Genomic DNA, 20,314 nt, shown 5'->3' with positions numbered 1-20,314 from the left:
CAAGCAAATAAATAGTGTAAAAAAGGGACTGGACATTTACATGGGTATGGGGCATATCCAGAGGTGCTGCTAGTGACAGTGGTATTTGGAAAGGGACACGAGTCCCCGTGGGCTTGGGCTGTAGGTGATCATTAATTTGTTTTCCTAGCTTGTGCTCGCATTTTGCTGCCTGTTGTTTAGGGAGCGCAAGGCTTCCCAGTTACACTGCCTGGCCACCGGTTCAGCATCGAAATGCCAGAGCCAGACCTGGCCTTGCTGAGTTACCTGCCTGTGATTTGCGAGGGCTGAGGTACATTGACTGGTGTTACTCCCTCCCTGCTCTATTGCTGCCATTACCCTTGCAGTGTTCAGGCCCAGAAAATACAGCAAAACTTCCTTTTTTATGTTGCTGCCATGCTGACCTCACGTACGATCCCTGCCATGTCAGCTTGTTAAAGCACTCCGCACCTGAGTCCAGCCTGGGGAAAAAAGACCACTGGTTTTTTTTTTCCTCCTAGGACTGTTTGTGCCAGGGATGCAGAAAACCAGATACCCCAGATCTGGGGTCTCTGCCAGCTCTCCCTTCAGGCTGACAGAGGGTCCTGCTGCAGAAGTACATTTTCCAATTGTTATTTCATTAGCATATGTTTTATAGCATCGTAATGTCAAGTGCTATTTTTGGCTATGACTTCACACCGATGCCTTTGGAAAGCCACACAACACAAGGAGAAGGAGGGAGGAAACAACCCAGATGATCTGTCCTTATAGCTTGAGCATGTGGGAAGCATCATCATTTCAACCTCCACGGAGATACAATCTAGTCATCAAGAAGTGATTCATGGTCTGAGTTTTGACTAGATGGCCACGTCCTCTGGACCAAGGGCTGAAAGGGAACTGAGCCTGGTGAGTTAGAAATGGGGCTTGGAGGCAGGTGGTGCTCTGGCTAGTTTGAAGCAGGAGATGGCAAAATGACTGCAGAGGAGGGGATGGAGGGGGTGAAGTTTGTAAAAGAGACAGATTAGTGTTTCTTCTGGCTCAGGAGGACAAATAAAAGCATGTCTTGCTGAGGAAATGGGTGGTAGGTGGAACTGTCAGCCCTACAAAACAAGTAGAAATGTTAAGGCACTGGATAAAAATCTGAGAATGGAATATAACTCCAGTCTCATTTGCAAAGGCTTGCAGTGCTGCCAGATAGTGACAGACATGCTCCAAGCTCTGTGTTTGTGAGTGCAGAATGGAAAATTGAACATGCATTGAAGCTGGGACAAGGACTTGGGTCGTATTTTGGTACTGGCTTTTGGAGCATCTGTTTGCACCAAGTGAGTAGAAAGGATGGGTGGACTGTAAGTGACACCAAGCTAGCTGTGAAGTGACCATTGCTGCCTACGGACCTGTGATAGGAATAAAATAAAAAAAGTGAAACTCAAAGCATAAAAGCCCCAGTCCTGCTGAGTGCAGGTTTTTTTGGAAGTGACAGTCTGTCCTGATGCAGTTTTTGACCTCTCTGCATACTGCTGCAAAGTATATTCTGTAATAAGTCGCCTTCTGCAGACAGGAGGGTCTCCTTCTGCGTTGTTTATGCATTTCATAGCAGTCAGTCATGGCCAAAAAAGCACAGCCAGTAAGTGCTTCTGAAAGCAAAGCCCTGCATCCAGGGCTGCTGGGTCCCAGAGAGCAAAGCAGGCTCCCAAATCTGCTTTCCTCTCCTGCTGCCTCCAATGCCGGCTCTGACCAGAGGACCTGGGGGATGTGGGTTCCAACCTTCCCAGGCTGGGAGGGACCTGGGACCTTGTCCCTCCACTCTCAGCAGGTGATTTTCTGTAAGGTTTTTTGTGCAGATTGCATTCCTTTCTTTATTCTGCTGGTTGCTGGCATTTGGAGGTAGGAGAGGGAAATTTCTCCATGAAAATGTGTTGCTCCCTGTACCCTCTTCTGCCCTTCTACTGGCAGAGCGAGGCAGTGAGAAATACTCACTCTGCCTCTCCAGGGGGTGAAATCAGCCCATAGACCAGAGTTCTTCTGCAAACTTTTTGTGCAAGCACACTGTATCAGACTGTGGACAGTGGAAACAGTAAAAGCATTATACGTGTAAGTAAGCATGGGGTACAGACTCTCCTGTAATGGACACCCATGGCCTGGGAGAATGATGTTGGGAAGGATGCCAGTCTGGCTGGGTTACCATTTAAAAAGTCAATAGCTGGTGACTGATAGGCTGGTGATGTATTATATCAGTTTTCTGATCTTGGACATGGGAATTCTTCCCTGTACATTCAATGCCACCATGTGGTAAATGTAAGAAAACACTGACTTTATATGAAATGTCATATTTGCAGTAGGAGGTGGATATATGGGAGGCTGAACAGCCTAATCAGGCTTCAGTTTTTTGCTTAGACAAAATTCAGTCTTAGGGATGAGTGTATTTGTGTGTGTTTTATTGCTGAACCAAAATGAAAGCTCTATGTAGAAAACAAAAAGGAGAAAGTCAGCAGTTCAAGCATTACAACTCACAACTGATTGTTAATATTTGTAAAAGCCCACAAACAGCACGACCAACAAAGCCCAGTATACGGTAGTAACAAAGAAACCATGGGAAAGGAAAACATAAATGTTTTGCAGTAATTTACCTGCCCTGCAGTGTCATAAAGTCCCAGCAAGTGTTGTTGTCCTCCCACAGTCACAGTTACTGGAAAAGAGAAACAAGAGATGCTGCTTATGCACAAGCCAGTGGCGTCATTTTTATGTGTTTTAATCCTAAAATGCCAATAGACCTTTGTGCTAGACACATTAGCACATCTTACAATGTGCATCCTGAACCAAGCACATCTATTCAACCCAAATCGAATGCAACCTAAAGTCGCCACAACAGCAAATCCTTTATGCCAAGCTCTTATTTCTTTACCGATGGCCAAGACTAATGAGCCGCACACACCACTACTATCAGGGACCAGAGACAGGAGGACATTTGCTTCTGTTTCTGCAGCCACCAGCTGACCCCCATGAGGTGGTAGGACTTGAAAGCACAGAATTCCTGTCTCCCCACCATGAACATTGGGGTAGGTTTGTCATGGATCACTGAGAGGGATTTTTTTATTATTTTATTTATTCCAGGCTGTGAAACGATGAAGTGTTCAGCAGTGGTTGATGTTTGCTGGGTCTCAGTGGAGGTGTGCTGCCTCTTGGGCAACCTGTCCTGTCCTGCGTCACGCAATCACAAGTCAAGTGGCAGCGCTTAATGTGTGGGGCTCTGTGGTGGATGCTTCAGAGGACAGGGAGGAAGAGGAGCACTAGTATTTGCAGGGATGTCGAATAGATTCTGCTGCAAATGAAGGAAAGCGTGGCTTAGTTTATTGATCACACTCAGCATGTTTACTCCTTTGGTAAAATTCACTTTGAACTTCATTTTGAGCCCATTAACACTGATGAAAATGTTTTCTCATTGCCTTTGGATGAACCCCATTATTAGCTGATCTCTGTAATCAGTTTTATTTTGTATAAAGGATGTGATCTGCGTTAATGGTATTTAGTTAACCAGTTAATCTGCTTAAATCATTACTACTCAACTGGAAAGAAAGGGGGGGAATCCAGTTCGACCCATTAGTCAACAGGAAGACTTTAAACATTCATCAGGAAAGTTGCTCAAAATAATGGTATTCTCACAGCCCATGGACTATTACTTTTTTTAAACATGAGGGCAAATGGCTAGAATGAACATAGAGCTATGGCTGGGGCGGGAGTCTAAGACTGGTGCCTGCTGGCTGATCACAACTTGTAGTTAATGAGGGCTGGGAAAGATTAAGAATTACTTTTGGCAAAGAGAAGGCTTGAGACCATCACACAAGTGATTTTCTTTAAAGTGATAAGACTTTAAGACTCTTCTCTAGGAGAAAAGCACCTACCAGTTTATAGAAGTTAATAGCTCCTGCACTGGGGAACAATGTCCTATCTGAAATCACCTAGACTTGAAGTCTCTGTCACTGTGGCTGGACAGACTGATTATTCAGCAGCTTTACTTGCTTGCAAAGCAACACAGTAATTTTGCTAGCATATAAACAGAACAGAACTGACATCCTGAGAGTACAAAGGCTCAGCGAGGACCAGACTTGCTGATGAGAGCAGGATGGGCCGCGCTCACCTGCTGCTGGGGCTGCCTTCTGATGCGCGGGGGAAAGAGGAGACGGGAACGGGGCCAAGAGCCCTCCTCCCACTCCTCAGTGGGGCTAGATTTTGAGCATGGATGTCCGTGGGTGGAAGAGCCCAGGGAAGAGGTACCAGGGTAGGGAGATGGGTACCAACACAGACAGGAGACAGTCCAGATGCCCCATCCCTTTCCTTCAACCTGGCTTGAATAAAATAATTTGAACTAAACGTCCCCAGAGCCCTGGTTTTCAACTTTTTGTGGTGTAGGGAGTCTCAAAATGTCCCAGTAGAGGTGTGAACTGTGTAAGTCTACTGACAACACGCTTGCTTTCTCAGCTCCCTTCTCAGAAGCAGTGGGGGCCACAGGTGGTCCCACAGAGCTTACTGGAGGCAGCCGGGAGGTGTGCGGTTTTTTCCAGTTGCAACCTTGGCCAGCCTTCAATCTGCCCTTGTGCCAAGGAGTGCAGGAGCCAGACCTGTTCTGCTGATTTATTCTGCTTAAGGACCAGCTGTGGGAAGATGTACCCTTCAGCTGAAGGCAATTTTCCAGCTGCGGTGCATTAGCTGTGCAGCGCTCAGCTGGTCGAGGTGGCATTTAGGACTGCCTGTGGTGTTTCGGAGTGCATGTGAACATCAGTCGCACTGTCAGTCCTTGGTTGAACTTGTATGGAGCCTGCAGAACACCTCCAAAGCAGGAGGTTCATAGGACAGCTGTGTGGCCATGGGGTGCATGGAGATGCAGGCGATCTAATGTGTCTGATGAATATGAAGAGACATTTGCCATACGTCAGTGCTGACACAGTCATCCAGCTCTACCTCTCATGCTGGCTAATCCTGAGTACAGGCAAACTGAGCTGGCCCCTGCTTACAAAGATCAGCTCAGGTCTTCAGTGTTTTAAAAACTCAAAAGTCGCACTGAAATTTACTCTGTCTAGGCTCGGGCTGCTGTGAAGCTTTGCTGGCCCATCTCTTGGTGGCATCTGACTGACAGAGCTACGGTGGCAAAAAGCCCTGGTGCAGATACAAATTGCTGCCTTGTTCCAGTAGTTAATACGGTTTGGAGACAAGCTGTTTGGCTTAGAGGTCCAGTCTGTCTCCGGTGCACTACGCTTTGCCAGAAGGATATGCTGCAACAGTTCCTGACCTATTAGCTGTGCTCTGTGGCCCATGAAGTCACGGTGGATATTTTGCAACAGGTCTGTGGAGCCACACACTGAACAGTTATTTATAGTTTGTACAGTTCAGTTTGGCTTTTGGTGACCTCTGGGAAATTCTGAAGGGGAATAAAGAGGTTGGTGGTGTCCCACCATTACTCTTCACATACACAAGGGCTAAGAAATGGAAGGGCTTTTGGAAAAATACACTCTGAGCCTACCCAGCTTGCACATCCCGTTTTAATTCTCCTTATAGCACCCTGCCTCTTATGGGTCCTGCTGTGAATTTCTGCATGGTACCAGTCATATCTTTTTTCTTTTTCTCTCTTTCCTTTTCTCTTTTTACTTTTTTCTTTCACTTTCTCTTTTTCTTTTCCCATCAACCTTTCTATTTTCCTTCTTCTTGTCGATTGTTCTGATCCGTCTCATCATCAGAGGATATCCTTCCTGTCTGCATCAGCTCTCTAAGTTTACAGCTACCACCCCAGCAAAACTGTCTTGTTGGCTAAACTTCAGCAACAGACAAACTGCTGTCTTTGGATTCCTGGCTCTGAATGCAGTGGGGACCAAATGGCTCACACTGACAATTCAAATAATCACTGGCTCTTGAAACAGCGATGTCTAGATTAATGTCTTGGTGCTGAAATTTACACCACACTTCCATGCAGGCAAAACAGATGTCAAAATAGATGGCTTTTGCCTGTGAAAAGATCGTGGTATTTTTATACTAAGAGTTTATCAGTCCACCTCTGTCAGGCAAAAGGCTGTTCAGCATGTCCACTACATAGGTTGTATTTATGAGCTGCGATTTCTCTGCTAGATTTGTAGGCCTTAGTTTTGGCTTTATCTCAGTTTTTTTTTTTACTTACCCTGTTAACTATCTTTTCCTGTTCTCTCAGTGGCCAAGCCTATGGGAAGCCAACATGGAATTCCTTCCCAGTCATTGGGGTAATGCAGGCTCCTTTATGGGCTTGTGAACTCAGCTTTATGAGCAGTCTTGGAGCAACCAGATAAATATGAACTCTCCTTGCCATTTACTGGCTATATTGATATATTGATTAAGCACTGAAACGGCATGGCCTTTAACACCAAGTGCAGTGGGGACTGCAATAAAATGTGGCTGAATACTTGCACAGTCCTGGTTCTCATTTGGCTCCAGTCTGGGTTGCATCAGACGATGCGACATGCAGATGTTTTCCTCCTTTCACTGGCTGGTTTTAACCAAGTGCACGATGTGTAAAACACTGCTTTTAAAATGTTAGTTAGATCATAAATTAGCTGGGTATTGCTTACTAGAATTTGAGTAGCTATTTTGGGTCACCTCCAGGGCTTTGTCGCAGGTCTATGTGCCTGGGGGTTTTGCTAACGAGCTTCAACACAGAGGTCTGAAACATGCTGTCCCGCTTGAAGGCCACAGCAGAAAGGCAAGGTGCTAGATGGAGTTATTGTGTGGGCTGGATCTGGTGCGTGGACCATGAAATGGTCTGAGCTGGGAGCTCTGTTTTTAAGTAAGTGGTTAGTTTGTGTTCCTGGGGACAATATGACAATTTTTGTTGATGTTCTTGTTGCCCGGGTTGCCCCAGATCCACCTGTCAATGGTCAGTCTTTGCCAAACTCTTCCCCCCCCTGTGTTTCATTTACTTGCAGCAAAGCCCTGGCAACTGCACCCATGGAAGAGCCCTTCAGCCACACAACAGCAAAGTTCAGGGTCTGCACTGACAGAAAGGGGACATAAATTGTCTGCTGCCCTCCCAGAATCTCTTATATTGGGTTAATAGTGCAAAGCAACACGTAAATCTCTGGTATGACACCAAACTAGGATGAAATAGCTCAGACACGCTTAGCCGTGGTACATGAGAGTGGAGGTGCACAACACAGGGAGTTTTTCCATGCTTGTGAAGAAGTGCTTGCAGAACCAAATGACTGTGAAATCACTAGCCGGAATATACACAATAGCTTAGGCAATGTCTAATGTGATACGACATGGGAGAAGTCATCTATTCTAGTGCCTTCCCGCCAACAAATTAAAGTCCAACTGCTTTGGAGAGAGGTGCCAGGAGCCTGACAGCAAGCAGAGATGGTAGCACCTGCCTGGATGGAAAGGCTTTCTCATTTTGGGGGGCAAATTAGTCTGCGTCAAGCCTCAAACTTTCATAAGGGCCATCTTCTGCCCTTGTGAGCAAGCTCCGACTATTAAGTTTGAGCATTTGTTTGTTCACTATGATTATATGTACCCGGTGCATGTTACTTAACACAGGCTAATGGCCACCAGTACAAGAACAACTGCAATTCTGGTTGACCTGCTGGCAGTAGAAATGCCCAAGTCTATTTCTTTCCTAGCTGGAAAAGAGCGTAAAATCAGAAGATGGACAAAAGAGCACGTTTTAGACTTTAGATGGAAGTTTTGGTTCTTGCTGCTTTAAGTGATGGGTAGACAGTTGACCAAATTTTTCATTTCTAGATAGAAAGCTCTTTACATGCATGCCTTATAGATTGGCTTTCATTTCCGAAGGTGCTTGTTCATACAGGCCTCACTCAAGAGGGAGCAGTACTATTTTAAACTCTTGGCTTCAGCTTGTGCCCAGTTTCACAATGCTACTTCAAACGAAACTTCTTTGCTCCTGCATGTATTTGTCGGGTGAAGCTCTCCATGAAGCTGTAACTGGATCTGATCAATGTGTTAAATGCAGATCAGATCCTAAGGAGGGATAATAATAATGAGAAATAAACAAAGCAATATTTTTATCTTTAAAATACATACACACACGTGTTTTAGATACAAATTACACAAATATATGTATTTTTCCAGTTTACAGTTGAACAAAATTTTCAGATGTAGAGCGAAATATTTTGCTTTGACTTGGGGCACCCTAATCATGCCCAGGACAGTTGGAAAGGGGAAGGATTCAAATTCACAAAGGAACATAGACCTTATTGGCAAAATAATGGGTGAACCGCTCCATACTCAGTGGCAGGGACTGGAAACACAGTGTCACCTCAGAGGACCAGAGCAGCTCCTGGGGAGGTGAGAACTGAATCTCTTCCTCAGTTCTTGCAGTAAATGAAGAAGCTGATACACCTTCTTCCTTGTGAATATGCCCTAAATCTGCTGCAACGTGAACCAAACCTATAAAATCAGAACATTTACAGCAATGCCAGCACTATTCGTTCCCCGTTTCCTCCATGTTCTTTACCAGAACTGTTGTCAAGCCATTCATAAAAAGAATAGAGTCCACCTGCAATTATGAGGGTTTTTTTTGTGTTTTTTTTTGGTACTTTCCTCAGCATAGATTTGAGGTTTAAGTTGAACTCCTCAGGAGGGGGCACCAGTCAATGATTTCCTCAGGAGGTTTTACTCCTTCTGATAATCATCTTTGCAAGGCATGACTCAAATCCAGACTGTATCTTCAAGAGCAAATGCGTTGTCTGTGGAATGCGGTAAATGCCAGGGTGTCTCAGGGACCTCAAGTTCCCTCCCCTGTCACTTTTCAGAGTGATTTCTGTGAAGTGAAGTTATCAATACACTGAATGTGGTGTGTTCTCCAGCAGCTGATACCCCTGGGGATACTGACAATATGTTTACTTGCTTGGTAACATTTTCCTTCCTTCCTGAATGTAGTTTTGTGAAAGCTTTTGTAAGGAACTGGGAATCCCCTTCCTCTTCACGGATGTCTTCTGCTCTCTGGGCCTTACCCCAGGCAGGACAGAAGTGTTTTTGTAGGAGTTTGTTTGAAGGAGAGTGATTTTAAAAATCTTGTTTATAAATTGTCACCTTTTAGTACCAGATAGCTCCTAAATAAGGGTCTCTATGGCTGAAATGTGAGGATCCCTGTTACGTTCCAACTAGGGACTGAAACTCAAAACATGTCTCAAAGACATTTAGGTCTCTAATTCCCTTTGGTTCCCGTAACAGTCAGGCATCCAAATAACTGAACTGAAACTAGAAATAGCAGCTTTGAATATTCTACAGGAAAACAAAGTAAATGTGGGCAGTGTGTTTTTGTAGCACCTTCAAAGTGCTTCAGGTGCATTTATGAAACCAATTTTGGGTCACATTTGTGTTCAGAAATACCTTCCTTTGGCCAGCCTAGGTGAAGAAAATAGGGGTAGGGCTGCCGGGGATTAAACTCTCACATGGTGCTTTGATTTTCGTTGGGTCAGTGTATGGGGAACTTCATCTTAGCTGCTGTGGACCAATCTTCACGAGATGCTACACTGCTGCAGCTGAAGCTGGGAACGCTCAGGAAATCTGCAAATGAAAGCCCTGGGGATGCTACAATCTGGCAGCCGGCAAAGGAAGCCAGTCAAAAAAAGAGTAAGAAAGACCCTAACGACATGTCCCCATCATTCAGGCCAGGAATGACAATCAGCTCAGCTGAGCTCTAATGACTGTTTGCCACTTTAGCTAGAAGGCTATCCGCGCAGCGTTCTCCCTTGGCAATACTGCCTTTGATTTGACTGAATGCGATGCTACAACCCTGTGTGGCCAGCACATCCAGGGCAGAGAAGAGCTGGTGTGACAGAACCCTTGGCTCGCACAGGGTCTGCCAGCGCCCCGTGACTCAATCCTGGGCTGTTCTGCACTTCCACACGTGAGGGTCATCTCCAGGAAATTGAGTCATACGTTGCTCACGGCATGTTCCCCCGTTTCCTCCTTCATGACAAACAAGATTTGATTACAGACAAATTGATTTTCTACGTCAGACTTGTCCTGCAGCTTAACTATATTCTTTCTGAAAGGAAAATCAAAAGCATGCTATTTTGCCCTGTAATTGGCCTAAATACCGCACTTTAGATGTAAATTGTACTAAATGCCATTCTTTAATTGCTCCTGTAATCATCTACCACTAGCTCGTACAGGCCTCTGAGAACGAGCATTTTCCAAAAGAAGGGCTCTGAGTAAACCTCACCATTTTCTGTCACCTCATCAATGGATGAGATCTATGTTCTGCTGAGCAAATACTTTTGCCCATCTGATATTTACAATATCTGAAAAACATTTCCAGCCTGCTCCCTGCGGTGGGAACACAGAGAGGCCTCCGGGGCTGGGATTCAGCTGATTTCACTCAGTGTAGCTCTTGGTCTAATGAGGTGGTGAGGAACTCACTGCTTTGTCTTTAGGCCACAGACATTTAGTGATTTTAAAGCCAGATAGGATTCATAGCATCATTTATTCTGCTCTAAATAGCTTATCTAGTGTCTTCCTACAAGGCATATTTTCTTGTTCTTGCATCATTCTTGTAGCTCTTTTCCAAATTCTTTTTCAAGCAGTCTCTATGACTAAACAGTGTGGTCTAGCAATAGTTTCATTAAAGATCTAGCCAGAGGTAACATGACTTTTCTATTTCTACCTGTCATCCCTCAATGGCTGATCTAAAGCTCACATTGGTTGATTATTCTCGTTATTTAATGAGTCTTGCAGTACTTTATGCTTTTCTTGAGGCCAAAGTCAAGTCATCCTTGGCTTTTGTATTTGTAAGCCTTTTTATTACATTCTTTTTAACTCTCTGGTTGTATGGAAAATCCGAAGACTGTAACTCAAATGCCCACTGAAGGCATCTCACAAAAGGGGAGGCAAACAGTCACGCTCCTGCAACACTCTAGTGGTATGGAAGTCAACGTTAAAGACATTTCAAAGTCTGGGACTGTACTTCAGAGAAGCAATATCTAAACACTTTTCAGTGTTTCCTTTCCAAACATCTCTCCACTGCCTCTAGGGATTGCTCTTCACCTAGGACTCCTATTTCTCACATGCAGCAAGGGGCACCTCCTCCCCTCTGCCTCATCCATACAGGTTTGAGGATTCCAGTGGAATTGGTGGGAAAATGCCCAACCCCGACTCGCGTTGCAGCCGCATTGGGGAAGCAGGCTGACACCAAGTGACAGCTCGATTGTCCCATTCTGCAACAGGAATAGATTCATCTAGACAGTGTCATCCTATAGGAAGATTCACGAGTTGTACTATATGGTTTTTTAGCATCTTGAGAGGAAAAAGGCTTCAATTCTTCACAGCTGGGTATTTGCTATGCATAGACAGCAAACAGAAAAGATGTACCAGTCTACCAATCATTTTTATTCAAGCAGCTGATATGAAACACTGTAAATCTTTCAAAATGCATTGAGAAGTCAAACTTCAGTGTTGGCCAGCTTACATGACAAAGAACACAAAAGCAGTGGAGGTCTATTAGGAAGATCAAGCAGAATGAATCTGGTCCAGAAATGGATGAAAGAGAATGGAAATTCCCAAAGCTTTCAGAACAAGCACAACACTAAAACACGAGCCAGCTTCTTCCCAGTCTGGGACATTACTTATTTATAGACAGCATGAATGAAGTTGATTTATCGGAATTGTTGACCTCATTGTTTGTAAAATCAGCACTGGAGGATTTCCCCTGCATCTCAGTGAGTTATTGCTGTGCTAATCAATCCTTGAACAAATTCAGCTTCGCTGGTAGCAGAGTCCAAGGAACCTTGGGGTCTCTGTTCGCAAGAAAAGCTGTGCCCAGTTTCTCCAGTAATACAGTCCTGAGGGAGCTCTTGGGACCTCAACGTTGTGCAAAGCTGTTCTAGATGGAAAAGGGTAACATGATTATAGTGCTTGGGGAATTGAAGAACAATTGACATTGTGTCTAAGAGAGTGTTTTGTTAGATTTCATTCTGTCTTAAATAGAGGGCTGTGCACTGCAGCAGACTGGGAGGTGCTTCCTGAGTATTTCAGCTCACTGTGCACCATCAGCTGTCCCCATGGAAGGCAGTTCTGCTCCTGAGTTAGAAACTGATAATTACGGCCTAGGTAAATGCACTAAATTTGTAGGCAAGTAGACTCTGATGTGCATATTTCAATGATACTGTAATTGAGGGTCTTTTTACTGGAAGTAATAGCACTAAATACAACCAAGTGCTAGACAGAGGAACAAATGTAGCAATATAAATAGATAGAAATTGAATATATTATTAAAAATACTAAGATTGTTCCTAAACAATGAGGAATACTAGATATCTTCTTAACCAGATGGAAGTGCCCTTCCTGAGGCGATGAGATTGTCTGTGACACTGAGATGAATGAAAGAACAAAATTTTGGCTATGACTGCAGTGTAAGCCTATCTAAAAAGTGAAAGGCAGCATGTAGATTATTTTCTATATTTTTAGCTCTACTAATTATTTTTGAAGCTTCCATCACCATAGCACAGTGTCTAGGAATATCTGTTTTTCTGGAGCTGGGTTTATGACTCAAGTCAGTAGCAAAGGCAGAAGAGCTCTGAGATCATTAAAGAGTAACTGATAATTGGAGTAATCTTATTAGTATTTTAACCAGCTATTCTGACCTGACCTGCAAAAGACCAGAGACTATGGCATTTTCAGTTCATTTTAACACAGATAATGTCAGTCAAGACTCTTTAAATCAACTGTTTACTGAAACCTAATTGTGAAGGATGTATTTGGAGTCTCCTAACAGTGATGCTGAGATCATGGTAAGCAGAGCAAAGAGTGTGAATTTTACTCCAGGGAGAAAAAGTGGGAATAAAGGAAGCCCTTGACCACTTGCCTAGCTCCTCTCTTCTGTCCATGTAAGGCAACAAGTCATTCCTCTAACTCAACAGAGTGCTGGGGAAAAGACTATCTCCAAAGTTATGTCAAGCATCTGGTTATCAAGGGAACATGAGGCTTGGTAAATAGCATCAGAATAAATGGAAGATTAGTGGCAAAATGAGACAAATTTCGCTGAAATGTATCCAGGCAATACACAGGGTGTTTCCCAGAGCATAGGAGGACAAGACTCTCTGGTTGGGGGAAATCAAGGCAGCTCTCCACTACTCTTCTTGCACTCCTCAAGGATCAGAGCTAGGGTTTTTTTTGCCTGGAAGGGAGAGGAAAGCATTCTGGAGAGGCAGTGCTGCCTAACAGCACTGGCTCTTCGCTGTAACAGTGTCTTTTTAAAAACTGTGGTGATCTGTCTTGGTCTGGGTTCGATGGCAGTGGGAGCGGATAATGCTGATGGAAGGGCACAAAATCTCTGCTCTGCAGTGGATGGGTTGTCCTCACTTTGGGCTGGATCTTCAGATGATGGAGTAGCTATATCACAGTGACCTATACTGGCAGAAGACCCTATGCTCTGAACTTGACAGCCATCCCGGGTTCTTGGTGAGAAAGACACTTCAGCAAAAGCATTTTAATCTTCAGTGGCTACAACTTTAGTGGATTTAATTCTCTGAGGACTTTGAGGCTGACAAATTGGGGAGTTTTCATTTCTCATGTTCCTCAAGAGCTCCTGGCTATGAGTGGCCAAGGGCAGATAGTCTACGCTGGCCATGCTGGTTCTCAGTATCACCTGACATTAATCAGTGTTGGTAATTGTGGTAGAACAGCCAAGGAATGAGGGGTGTGGAACTAAGGTGTACCTGTCCTGGATGCTGTGTCAGGGTGTGGGAGAGATGTTTCCCTTTCAGCGTCATTAGTACTACAGCTTGTGGCACACTACGGTACAGCCTGCTGCTGCCGGACGTGTTTGAGGGGAAAAATAGCTTCTCTGTTTACCACTGTCTTCAACAAAAAGTACAGATGCCAAAGCTAGGAAGGAAGAAAAATTTATCTATGATATACACAGAAGGGGACAGGAGTGTGGCTTCCATAAGAACCTGCTATTAGGGGAAATAGGATTGATGGGCAGGAATAGAAACTAGGAAGCAGGCACTAGCCTGGCTGCTGGCTGTGCTAAGAGCCTGAGTCTCCTGTTCTTACATTCAGGTGCCAGGCAAGCTGACCAAATGTGCCCCGAGCTAGCTGCTGTACCTAAGGCAAAGATGTGGCTAGTGATGGGCCAAGGTGTTTTGGGTGCTGCATTTGGGCACAGACCTGCAGGTTATGTGTGTGTCCCAGGCACTGCTATGTGCATTTAAGCGAGACACCTGCAGTCGGACCTGCTTTCCAGCTGAGAGAGCAGAGCGGTGCCTCAGCCGTCATTCCAGAGTTACAGTAGCATAACCTAAAATAGCATCTGATCCTCTGAGCTGTGAACCGCTGGGGCAGGGGCACATTTGGCACACTGAACTGAATCTAGCTGTCTCCAGTGTAATGCATTGCATGGCACGCTAAGGTAAGTGCGAGAGTTCAGGAGCAATTAGGTTTGCCCAAACTCCAGCGCTTCTGTAGCTGACATTTTACATACCGCCAATCCTGTTTTGGGGAGGGGAAAGATTAAATGACGTTTTGAGGTCCCTTCCAACACCAGCCTCTCTGATGCTCTGTCTCCATTTTAAGTTTGACCTTAATGCTGGCTTTTCCCGGGCATGTTTCCCCATGAGGCATTGCTTGAAAGGGCTTGCAAACAAAGTACCTGTTCCTGAACCCAAGGAAGACCACAACAGAAACTCTGCTTTGCATTTCCCAGAAACAGAATTGGGCCCATTATACTTAGCATCAGGACCAAACTTCAGCTGCTATTTACCCTGCAGCTTGCAGAGATTAGCCAAACATTTGTGCAGCAGCTCTAAACCTGTATGACTGAGGAAGCAGAAATATTAAACACCATAAACAGAAATCTTGGAAGTATTTAAACTTTCTGATAAGAAAATCTGAAGTTAGGAGTTATTTTTTTTTTCTTGGCTACCACAAAGGTTTTAAATGCTGTTAATGCTTTCTCTATGTCCTGCTGAGAAGCCTTCCCCTTTCCTCTCCAGCGTGGCAGCCGCTGCAGACAATGAAGTGATTGTAATGTTGGAAAAGCAACAGATGCAGATGGATGAAATGCCTCGTCTTAACCCTCTGCATGTTTGCGTGTGCGCACGTGGAAGGGAGAGGTGAGTGCAAGCCTGAGCATAGGACACCCTTATCCTTTATTCAAGCGTAATTGCATTCATGTGAGGCAGAGCGTGATCCAGCTCCCATGATCTAAGAAGGGTACTTCCTACCACCAAGGATGATTTGGTGGCCTTTTTGGCACAGACTGGGTCTTGCAGGAGAGCAAGAGGCTGCACGTTGGCTACAGCCCAGCCCTGGAGTACAGAAGAGGTGCTGAAGTGCCTGGTTGAGCTGAGGCCAGAGGATTTTTTCCTTTGGACAGAAAAAAAATAAATCCAAATTCCTGTATAGAGCTGAACAGGAATTTGCTGCTGGAAAATGTGATTTCTACAGAATCAGAAATTTCCATGGGAAGCTGTCACTTTCAATGGAAGAGTTCAGATATTTCCACTGGGAGAAATGAAGTGAAATGATGTGACATAACTGACCCTGATCTGAACTGTTCCCTTTGTTGAAAAGACCTGAACCGGTTTATGCGAAGCTGTGTCCCTGCCGTAACGGTAGCGCGCCGGGAGGAGTGACCCCCGGGGGGAACCCAGCCACGCAGACCCAGGGCGCCACGGAGGTGCCATCGGCATCGTGGCAGCCGGTGGCTTGCTGGGCGATGGGCGATGCAGCCTGGACGGGGAGCAAAGCACAAGGACCCAGATCTGGGCTGTCAGCTCCCGTGGAGTGCTTTTCGCGATGGTGAAAAGGAGGTTTAATATAGAGTCCAAAAATTTCAGGTTGTTGCCAATGTATTAAACCTAAGTCTGGCATGGATAGGTGTGATGGCCACATTGATTTCAAAGTTTTGAAACTGTTGAGTTTTTCCAGCAGATCCATTCATTTACTTTTTTATTTGCAGAAAGTTTGCTCTTATGAAAATTTTATAATTTTTAACCTTTCAATTCTCATGTACAATGAAAATTAATTCTGAAATATGTAGCTTTTCCAAGCGATAGGAATTTGTTTGGTTTCTGCTCTAACTAAAGCTCTTTAAACTTCTAACTCTTAGGTTAAGATTAATTAATTCAACTTCTCTGTTAATCATTCCATGCTTGAATAGAATTTTTGAATTGAATCAAATGTTTTAATTTGACTGAATTTCCGGGAGTGTCTTGCACTCCCTATTAGCTATAACTCCATTTAGACTGTATTTACTCTTGAAAAAACGTATTAGGTTTCATTCACCTTTTCTTCCACCCTGTGAACATCAGAGGCAGCTCTGCTGAGCTCAGAGGAATTACTTTTGGTTGGGAGAAACATCAATCATACTGTCTTGCACCAGCAAAAAAAGTGAACTAATTTTGAAACAAGCAGTGTATATTTTTATGTAAATTGATGTTAAATGTTTTGATCTTAAAAAGCAGTGGTCACTAGTTGCGGAAGAGCAGAAATTTATGATGAAATGATTATTTTTATAACATTTCCTTTCTTCCCTTAAGTGAGAAATGAACATAGTCAGCAAAATACAGGATAGCAGCAGCAATCTCAATTAAAAATTTAAAATATTAGCCAATATGAAACTGGGCATCTCTGTAAATTATTCTTTCATCTGGCAGAAATATTATTTATTTTCCACCTAGCTTTATTTAAGGCTGTATTTGCTTAATGATTGACTGAAATATGCAGGTCTTAAAAAAAGCATTCTGAGAGACTGTTTTAAACATCATGCTTGGTAATTTTTTCTATTTCACACTGCTCTCCTGAGAGCTGAGTAGTTCATTCCCCCTTGTTTTCTGGAGCTTTAAGCTGTATTAGAAAATGTTGACACACTTCAGCTACAAGAAAGTGCCACTAATGGGGATCACATATGACTTCAGAGGAAGGAGACTTTGAAGAAAAATCACAGAATACTGCAAATAAAGGTGAAATGAATTGAGGTAGAAAATCTAAAGCCACTTCCCGCAAATTATTACCAAGTATGATGTGAATTGTGCCTTTGATTTGAGTTACTGGTTAGCACAGCAAACGGATTTTAAGCGGCATATTTTACACGATCAGATACATGAAAAGCCTTGTTTTTAAGGAAGACATTGTTCTCGGTTTCTATTTTTATGACGGCAACACCTCGGATTATGACTCCATTGTATTAGGCCGGTGCAAACAGGCGGACAGAGGCCAGCCTGGCTCTGCAGAGCAAACACGCCAACAATGAAGGTGGAGAAAGAAAATTTCCTGTTTCGTGGCAAGGGAAACAAAGTGCATAGAGGGGACGCGGCATTTTGGGGCCACGCCGGGCAGCCAGGGGCTGCTGGGGCACAAAACCCTGAGCCTTAGTCTGTGGCTTCATCTCAAAACAGAGGAGTCTTTGGTTTGGCCATCGCTGCAGGCAGCAGATCCCCCTGGTGATGCTCAGAGCCTGGCCATCGTGTCCTGCTCGTCCCTGTGGGACAGTCCCGCGTCCTTTGCTCTTGCAGGTGGACGGTGCAGCGGAGAGCAGGGCATGTTGCCCACGTGTGCCTTCAGAAAGCAAGAGTGCCTGCAATATATTATTTGAGCTGATTTCCCTGACAACAAGATTAGAGCGGCTAAACATCGCTGCCGCTGGAAATTGATTTTGAACATCAGCAGGGCAAGCGCTCGCCTTGGCCACAGCTGCCTGGCAGGGATTGTTTCCCTTTAGTGGCTGGGAAATTGCTGAGTTTTCAGGCATGCTGTAATTTTCCATTGATTTTTAATGAAACAGTGCTGATGCTTGTATAAAAAGGCACCTCGGGGTCTTGTGCTGACTTTGTCCAGAGCCGAACTCATGAGATGATAATTTTTTTTCCTGGTTCCTGCCCTGCCAGAGTAACGTGTCTGACACATGCCCAGAAATTCATTCAGAAAGTACATCCACAAAGAAATCAGACTGCCAGATTAAGTAAAACAGATATTAACTCAGACACCTCTAAGCTCAGCTGAAATGGACTCTTCCACATGGAGAAAAGCCGAGTAGTGGAAAACATTTTTTTCTCATACATTTTTGGCAGTTTAAAAGGGTTTTGAGCATTTTTGTGCATTCTCATAGTGACAAATTTAGAAAACACTGAGAAACCCTCAACTCTCTGCTTTGGTGCCACAAAAATGGAGCGAACAAAATAGCATGCAGCGTTTCAAACCAAGCCCAAGCAAAGAACCAGCGGTTGTTTGAAGGGCAGCAGCAAACCACGCTGGCTTGTGGCTGAGCACGTGCAAATCCACGTGGTCGTTTCCCTACAGCATCAGATGAGCACTGTATTACCTGATCCTAAACGTCCTCACGGTAAAAACAGGTTAAAAAAAAGGCAGGTAAAAGCAAACCGTGAGGTTCTTGGGTGGGTTTAGCCGTTTTGCGCTGCACCTCTTGCTCACGCCAGTGGGTGTGAGCGGGCTCTGGGGCTGACCTCTGGATCAGCAGAGCTGCAAGTGAGGGAGCTCATGACCGTGTGAGTTATAGAGGTGCCAGGGCTCTCCTCTACCAACCCTGGGCTTGACTTCTGTGGGCTTTGCTGCCGCCACAGATTGGCGTTGTTAAGGATATCTCTTTGGCTGCTTTCAAATCCACCCATATAAGGAAAGAGACGTGCAAGGGAGACCTCGATGCTGGTTTTAAACCCTCTCTGACGCTGCCTTTTACGAGGCGAAGGGAGCACCCTGTACATCTGGGATGTGTCAATCTGTCTGCCCAGCTGCCTGCTAGTGCTCTGATGCAACGGGGCACTCTGCTTTGCAATTAGTGACTGCATCATGTGCTCAATTACAGCTTGTGGCGAAACAAAGTGGAAGGAAAGAGGAAGCAAACGTGGACCACAGAGCTCTGTCCAAAATCCCAAAGACATTGCTAAAAGAAAAAAAAAAAGGCATAATTTTTGTTTTAATTGCTGATATTTTTAGTGCTCTTAGCAGAGCACCTTTTCTCTTTCCCTTCTGTCTATGTTTTTCTGTTTTTGTTTCAACGCGATGTTTGTCGTGGGGAGGTGGAGTAAAAGATTTTCACTCTACAAAACGCCAAAGGTAGAATAAATATAGCTGCTTTCACCTAGTGCACTTTGTCTGTCTGTGTGTCTTTTTCTCTGATCTCAGTGTTATCCAGAGCTCCTGCAATCAAAGTAGAAGCGGGACAAAACCAGTGCATAAAATGGTGTCTACACGTTGGCTGTAGATTTTACGCAACCAGGCAGGGAGCAGATGCAAGGGAAGGGTTGTGCAATCTTGACCACATGGGAACCGGGAGCAGGAGGGTGAGGAAGGTGCTGCTTGGTGTATTTATTCCAGGCTCAGCCTCGCAGCCCCTCCACTCCGTGTGCCACTGCCCCTCCAGCAGCTCCCACGGCAGCCCCACACCTGGGCTCTCCATCAGCCAGAGCCCCTCTGCAAGTCAAGTAAACGAGTTCTGACCATACCTGAACTGACCCAGCACTGACCGCTGGATGATGAACACTTGACATTGCCCTTTCACAAGGCCCCCGTGCGGTGTAGACCGGAGAGGACCCTCTCCTAGCGTAGCTTGCCAGCAGCAAGCTCTGCGTGCGCGCACGCAGCATTTGCTTTTGTGTGACGTGCTCCTTTGCCAAGTGACATTTTCCACAGATGCTGGCTGAGATCAGTCCGCACCTGCACATGTGTGTGTAACTGAGGCTGCGATTAGCCCCTTTGTTTGAACAACTGTGGCTTCAGCCCTAAGCTCTTTTTTATCTCTGCTTCCCCCCCCCCATGCTTACAACTCCCGTTTCTAACAATATGATCTCCTGCATACACCAAATCTGTGCTGCAATAGATGCACCGCAATTACTGTCCTCTCCTACTGTACAAATCAAATTTGATGTTCATCTCTTTGCCCTCTGGTGTACAGCCACTTTGTCTGTTTGTTTTTGAAGCATTGATCATCACAGCCAAAAAGTAAGTAAGTGGTAATATCTGGGAGCTATACCTACATCATGAAATAACACTGAGAATACTCATGGAGAGCAGGGCTTTCTCTGGCTTGACACACATACTTACACATACTGAAAAATCATCAGAGTGACAGCACTGAATTTCATTTTGCTATGGTTCTTAGAGGGATGCTGGAGTAAATGGGCAGCTCTTTCAAATTGAAATGCTTCCTGATCTTCCCGGAGAATGACCATTTGGAGACAGAAGTCTGGGAGTGACTTCCTGGGTTGTTTCATCCTTGGAGTCAACTTAGATTGGACATAGAGGTGGCCATGTAAAGTAATTGATTAAGTGACTGTTGAAATATGTAAGGATTAGGGATCCTTTGTAATCAGAACCAGGATTTGGAGGAGGATGGAAAAGA

The 20,314-nt window shown here is 44.7% G+C and overlaps 1 protein-coding gene and 1 long non-coding RNA gene across 3 annotated transcripts in view; one reads left to right on the top strand and one right to left on the bottom strand.

Moving 5' to 3' along the window:
- The window catches only part of RHOJ (ras homolog family member J), a 61,970-nt gene that overhangs the window by 14,170 nt on the left and 27,486 nt on the right, over window positions 1-20,314 (bottom strand). For both annotated transcript variants that reach the window (XR_012650625.1, XM_075029627.1), the window contains exon 2: window positions 2,604-2,662. Coding sequence is in view for 1 of the 2 variants with exons in the window: in XM_075029627.1 (XP_074885728.1) it covers window positions 2,604-2,662 (59 nt within the window). In the remaining variant the exon portion in view is untranslated. The remainder of the gene's footprint in view (window positions 1-2,603; window positions 2,663-20,314) is intronic.
- On the top strand, window positions 645-19,062 carry LOC142031862 (uncharacterized). Its single transcript, XR_012650626.1, has 3 exons — window positions 645-882; window positions 14,949-15,068; window positions 17,148-19,062. It is a non-coding gene; the product is annotated as an uncharacterized LOC142031862 (long non-coding RNA).

The sequence above is a fragment of the Buteo buteo genome, chromosome 6 (genome assembly GCF_964188355.1).
Source record: "Buteo buteo chromosome 6, bButBut1.hap1.1, whole genome shotgun sequence".
In the NCBI taxonomy this organism is placed as follows: domain Eukaryota; kingdom Metazoa; phylum Chordata; class Aves; order Accipitriformes; family Accipitridae; genus Buteo; species Buteo buteo.
The sequence above is the reverse complement of the archived record's forward strand: the minus strand, read 5'-3'. Positions and strand labels throughout refer to the sequence as shown.